Source organism: Podarcis erhardii (assembly GCF_964252035.2).
Source record: "Podarcis erhardii genome assembly, chromosome: 16".
NCBI lineage: Eukaryota > Metazoa > Chordata > Lepidosauria > Squamata > Lacertidae > Podarcis > Podarcis erhardii.
The window spans coordinates 28,779,485-28,786,032 of NC_138514.1; the positions used below are offsets into that span (position 1 = coordinate 28,779,485).

Sequence of the window (6,548 nt, forward strand, 5' to 3'; positions counted from 1 at the left end):
GCTGATGTATGTGTGACAGAAGTAGACAGTAATACAACTTGCTAACATTCTGTTTAAAGATTAGAACAGCTGAAAGTGGAACATAAGTGCCAGTGAACAGGAGAGGGGTGGGAACATAAGCAGGACAAGGGAGTAACCCTCTTGGAGCAGTGAGACATAGGAAACACAGAGCTGGGAAGTCTGAATTTCCTGATCAGTCTTTTGCGAGGAGAGTTCTTTAATCAAGAGGAAGTTTTATTTTGCAGAGATTCTGACACAGAACATAATTCGAACAGAGCCCTGTGAGATTTTTGGCAGGTTTTTTTTTATTATTAAAAAAAGCCTTGTCTGGAATATGTATCTACGTCTACCAGATCCTGTTGTAACTAAACACATACTGATATGGACACATATAATGTGTTATTATACCCACTTCAAAGGAGTTCTGATCCATATACCCTGAAATCTATCTTGGAAATTTCAACTTTTGTCATATTCACATTAACTTAGTATTATGAATAGCATTATATCATCAAGGGTCCACAACTTTTGGCTGGCCCTGGAAGCCAGATCAAACATTTGGGTCACCAGAACCTGACCATTCACTGGTCCCTGGCCTCACACGTTTGCACATGGGACAATCCTTCATTTGAGTTTGGATCTGGACTTAAACAAGTGTTGCCCAAGTGTCCCAGGTGGCTCAGCAGCTTAGTGTCTAAAGAAGCCCACACCATCCTTTCCAGCTCTGGAAATGGAGGTGGGAGGGAGGTTGTCTGTTTGGTTTAGCACTGCCAAGAAACAGCCTTCTGCCTAGCCTTGGTACTGAAAAGAGAACAGGGATCACTGCACAACAGGTGGGATTATTTCCAAGGACTTCTCCAGATCAAAGGCTGGGAGGAAGGCTGGGATCTTTACACTTGTCAGAGGGCAGCATGGAGAGCAAAAATGTAGAATCCTGCCTCAATCCCGGTAAGAAGCACAAGGTTCTGCAGCCATATCACTTGCTGGAGTAGAAACTGCAAGTGTCAGTTGGATATACATCCAAATGTCAATGCCATCTTTCTCCCTTCCCTTCTCTGTCTCTCTTTCGGCCACTCACAAATAAAATCGTAACACAATTTTAAAAGGTGACTACGCAAAGCAAAAAGTAAACTACTTCACTGCAGAGTAACAATAAAATACAAGCAACTATCAATTCACCTGTGTCCAATTGAAAAGTGACCGTGCATGAATGCATCCTGGCGACCCAGAAGCGGCCAGAAGAAGGGGAGTAATGGGGTAACGCGCGCTCTGCCGACGTGCATGGGTGTCAGGAATGTAACCCCCATGCAAATCAGCCATTACTTGTAGCAGCAACCAATATAATTACAACTTAACAGTATAAACCAGCACCATTATTCAATTAAAAGCTGAGTTAAACCACTAATCCTTTGACCCATTTAGAAGCAGTCAACAGTGCTCCTCTCATAAGAAATTTCACAATGCTAGAGCCACCACTGAAAAGGCCTTGTATTGTGTGCCCACCAGCCTGATGGACCTTACCGCTGGCCTCATGAGCAGAACCTTTGCTGCCAATCTTAAGGTCCAAGTGCAGGTGATCCTTCCAATAACTTGACCCCAAGTAATTCAGTGCTTCAGAGATAACTGGATGCAAGAATACACTGGCAAATAGTGCATCCAGTACAGAACTGGTATAATATGGCCATGGGACAGAATAGAAGTTTAGCTAGCACTACCTCAGAAGGTCATCTCTCTAAAAACTGTGCTGCCTATTCACACTGCATTACTTCCAGTGGGTTGTGCAGTCACATCCCGATGCAATATCACTCAATTTTTACATGTTATTAGAACTGGATCAGGATGTAAGCATTTGAGATTGCACTATAAAAAACCCTAAAGGATTATGAGCATATGAAGGTGCCTTTTACAGAGTTAGCTCTGTAAAGTCCTAGACCTTAGGCAGAAGGGCAAGCCCAACTCACAAAGATCCTTTTAACCAGAGATGCCAGGAATTGAACTAGAACATTCAACATACATGCACAGCAGGTACTCTGCTACTGAGCTATAACCATTCCACAAATTAATAGTACCCTATCCAGGGCATGGATTTAGACATGTGGTTTGATTGCATGTAGGCAGTGTTAGAAACCCGGATATACAATCTAATCACCAAATAGTACCTTGAGCTATGGTTGTCCCATTAAGTTTACTGTTACTACTACTATTTTCATTTCTATAAGCTGCAAAATTCACTTGGTGCCTGGCTAACTTCAAGCATTGCATGTAGATTTTCGTAAGAAACTCACGATGTGGAGTGCAGAGGGAGGAAAGTCTTACAGATCCATTTATATTCATAAAAACCCTGTTTTTACATTATCCTTTAAAAAATTCTCTACCTAATACCAAGCTACATTAATTTCTTCATCTTTCTGCCATCAATCCAGCATTTTTATGTTATTTATTTCAACTATTTACATATATTGCTTAACACTACTGTTTCTAATTGGTGTTCCAATTATATAAATATTATGTTAACAGAAAAATGGAATCCTTAACTGTCCCTTCTATCCTCCCCAACCCCTTTGGGGTTCCTAGAGGGCCAATTATGTGTGTTGCAGTCACAACTCAGAGTTCGTATTAGGGGCAATTCATACTAGTATCTTGTTCTTACTGCATGTTGTGGAGTTTGATACTCTGATTTTTCCATGCAGATATACAGGATAACATACATGATACAAAATAAAAAATACCTACTTTCGCATTGCTACAAAAGGCATTTTGACAGTTGACATAGTACTTTACACAATTAAAATAATGTAACATTTGTATTTAGCTGCTGTACTAGCATATTTGAGAGGCAGTATGGTGTTATTTGATAGAGCCAAAGCAAACAAACCTAGGTATTTACTTGCCTTGCATTTAAGATTAAAGGCAACTTTATAAGACACCCTGCATTGCTTTTAGTAACTTTAACCTTCTGTTGGCATTTAATAGGCTCCTTTATTTTATACTGCTGCAGCAATCTTTTTCCTTCCCCTTGTACACCCCTTCTGATACTCTTAAACCAGGGCCTCAGCCGTTTAATATATCAAACTCCATATATCTGATTATTGTATTGTAATCTGCAAGTACCGGTATTTTTACACAAGGCTGTAGGTTTGACCAACACCTTAATCAAAGGACTGGTGAATCTGTATGGGGAGAACGACTTCATTCTCACAGGAGGAGTCAAAGAGGCTACAAGAAAGCATGAACACAGGAGTTGGGAGGAGGAGGAGAAGAGAAGTGACACATGCTGTTTTCTACACCCAGCACTGCAGCCACTGTTGGCTCATTTCTCTTTCGGTCTGGCAATGAGTAGCACATGGGGCTACACTGCATGTCTAACCACTCAGGAAACCTATGTGCATGCCTGCTGGGACAGGACAAGCTCTGAATCAGTAGCTAGAGTGTTAGCAAAGCAAGGCCAGGGACAAAGGAAGGGGGAGGGGAGTAGTTATGAAGCAAGTTTGGAAGCAAATTAGATAAGTGAAGGAAGCAGCCAGTCTTTCCAACAACATCCTTTCCAGTGCCCCAAACCCCATAGTAAGGTTACAATCCTTCACAAATTTTATCCCCAAGCTTCAGATCTAGTCACTTCTGATCCAAAAGTTCACTACCCACATCCTGCCACTTCTGAAAAAAGCAGCCTTGAGACAATGATCACCTAGCTAAGCAGAAGGGGTTAGAAAGGAACAACCTTGGCAGCAGTGTCAGCAATATTGAGGGGGGGGGCACTGAGGACTATGATAGCTCTCTCTGTTATGGATTTAAACAGTGCTTTTTTCGGGGGGGGGGAATGCAGGGGTATGTATACCCCTAAACATTTTGTGAATCTTCGTACTTTTGTCCATTTACTGTATTTATTTCCCCTGATTTGAAGAATAAAATGGTGATTTTCTTGAGTCAAAATGAGAGTGCCCCTAAACATTTCTTTTAGAAAAAAGCACTGGATTTAAAACATTAATTCCCCTGAAATTTCACCACAATATAATAACCTACAAATGTCAACCTTACCCTGCTTTATTCAAAATAGGCAATGTACAATGTTATCCTATAGACTGAGCAGGAATCTAGATTCCTGTCCACCCACCCCAGTTACAGAAGACACAACTTGCTCCCAATTCCAGCTGTCCAGTAAATCCTCTATCACTCACATAAACAATCCTCAAACTTCAACCTGTTTCTCCTCTCCAGTTTCCAGTCCTTCACATGGGAACACTCATGGAGGAACAGGAGGGAGGGAAAGAAGGACAAAAGAAATCAATGTAGCGCCCCAAAGCATTCTTTAATAAACCAAATTTAATGCACGGTTGACCTCCCTTCACACAAGGTGCCTGTTAGCTATGGGGATGTCACTTTCATACAGTACCACTGAAAAAGCAACACAGTTGGTTACATTTTCAGTTCCTCAGGCATGACCAGAGTTCAACTATTAATGCTTTAAACTCAACAGCTAAGGTTCCACCTCCAAATAATGGTACTCATCTTCACAACTAACCAGGGCCTGTTTCTCCATTTATGATTCTAATCATTCCTTCTGCACTCTACACACACTTTATGTTCCCTTCTGTTTGTCACCTCTTCATCTTCCATCACCATTTTGCACCCCAAACATTCATGTCCACCCCAGCTACACAAGCCACACCTTGCTCTGTTCGATCTGTCAAATAACTCATCTATCATTCACATAAAGAACCTAGTCTATCCTCAAACGTCAGAATGTACCTCCTCTCTAGCTTCCCCCCACTTCATCTAGGCACTTTCAGCCCTTACTTAACCCACCCCAGCCTGCTTACTCTTCCTTCATTTCCAAGTCTCACTCAGAGCTCTCAGGCCATCCCCATCAAACTTTACAGCTACCCAAAGTTTGCCTCACTTAAAGTCTCCTTAGCGACTGTTTGCCAGCCTGTTCCCATTACCTCTCAACTTACCCAAACTTACCAGCCCAACTGATCGCCAAGATCCTTCTCGCACTTCTCATGCCCCTTCTCCAACTCACTCAGGTCTCCCCACCCCTGTACTCCTTCCCAGCACATTTCCAAGCCACTCCTCCTTGTTTTAACTCCAGCTGCCCTACATAGCCGGCTTACCATCTCCCAGCCCTTTATCACGCCTCCTATCTTTCCCCTCATGGTGCCTAGCTATCTGTTCACGTTCAGTTCTTTGCCAATTTCTGTACTAGAGACTGGAGAGCAGGAATATTTAAAACCCAGTAACGCTTCTTTTGTACTTTCGAACTCCTCTTTCCATGCACAAAGATTGCCCCAACCAAGCTCAACCCCATGATCTGCCCCCCCCCCCGACCTCACCCACTTATCCACGCACTCCCTAAGTTGCTTTTACACCCTACTTGCTGTGTCAGAGCCCATGCCCTCTGGCCTCTATCGCTCTATCTAACCCCACCTCCCTCGTTCCAGCTCAGCCACCTTTTTTTACTCCTCACCTCAGCACTCCCTACTCAGGTGACGTAAGTAAGGGTTCCCCCACCTCCAACTAAACTACATGGAGCCCCTTTCTGGAATAAGCATCGCCTACCCCTGCCCAGTGATCCCCACACTCCTCCTAGTTACTTAGCACCTATTTATCACCAGTTATCGCCCATTTATTACAATTCCATATACCCCACCTTTCAGAATACAAAAACCTTCCAAGGCAGCCGACAAGAAGTCACCAGAAACCTTCACCCAGATCACTTGATGGCAGATCACCCAGCAAGGGGTGGGGGAAAGCCCACCTAGAACCCCCTACCTACCCTCCAATATTCAGGCGCCCCACTTCACTTCCACCCTACCTCAACACTCCCACCCTGCTTCTTACGTTCTCCCCCTTCCCCCAAAGCCCCCTACCCCTCCTCACCACTTTAACCTAGTGCCCCCTTTTCGGGGAACTTTCCTCCCCTTAGAGCCCCACGATCCCTACCCCTGCCTCACCCCCTACTTTTAGCTCTTCCCCCGCTCCCCAAACCAGCGCCCTCCGACCACGTTTCACACCACCCCTCCCCCAGCCCCACTTCCTCCCACCGCCTCCCCTCAGGAAGCCCAGGCCGGCCAGGTCCGAGGGGGGCAGGGAGAGACGGGCCTGCCTGCCTCTGCCCGCGCTGTGGTGTGTTTTGCCCCGACCGGCGGACGGACCGACCTGCCAGCTGTCTCCGCAGTAGCAGCGCGGACTGGAGCTCCGTCATTCTCCCCGCCGGTGCCCGGGGAGGGGAGTCTGGGGCGGCCGCTGTGGAGGCGACGGCGTGCTCCTCCTCCTCCTCCTCCTGCCGGGCTAGAGCCAGCCGGCTAGCGCTCGCCCCTCCTCGCTCGAGCCGACCCCGCCGCCGCCGCCGCCGCCGGGGGCCTTCCCGTCCTCTCAGCGGCGCCGCCTGGCGTCCCTCGTCCGGGGGTTGGGGGGGAGGAAGGGGGCGAGGGGGAGGGGGAGCAGCCGCCGCCGCTCCTGAGGAGATTCTGAGGCGGTGGCGGGCGACGCGTGGCGGAAGAGGAGGGGTCCCGCCAGCCCCGCGTTTCTCTCTCTCTCTCTCTCCCTCA

General features: G+C 46.2%; 1 protein-coding gene across 2 annotated transcripts in view; it reads right to left on the reverse strand.

The window, feature by feature from the left end:
* UBE2G1 (ubiquitin conjugating enzyme E2 G1) overlaps positions 1–6,333 on the reverse strand; it is a 32,060-nt gene extending 25,727 nt beyond the window's left edge. The window contains exon 1 of one of the 2 annotated variants that reach the window (XM_081843670.1): positions 6,157–6,333. In XM_081843670.1, coding sequence (XP_081699796.1) covers positions 6,157–6,202 — 46 coding nt within the window. In that variant the 5' untranslated portion in view covers positions 6,203–6,333. Of the gene's footprint in view, positions 1–4,962; positions 5,066–6,156 lie in introns of those variants that run through there. The other variant, XM_081843671.1, reaches the window with a different exon arrangement.
* Between the last annotated feature and the right edge of the window lie 215 nt (positions 6,334–6,548).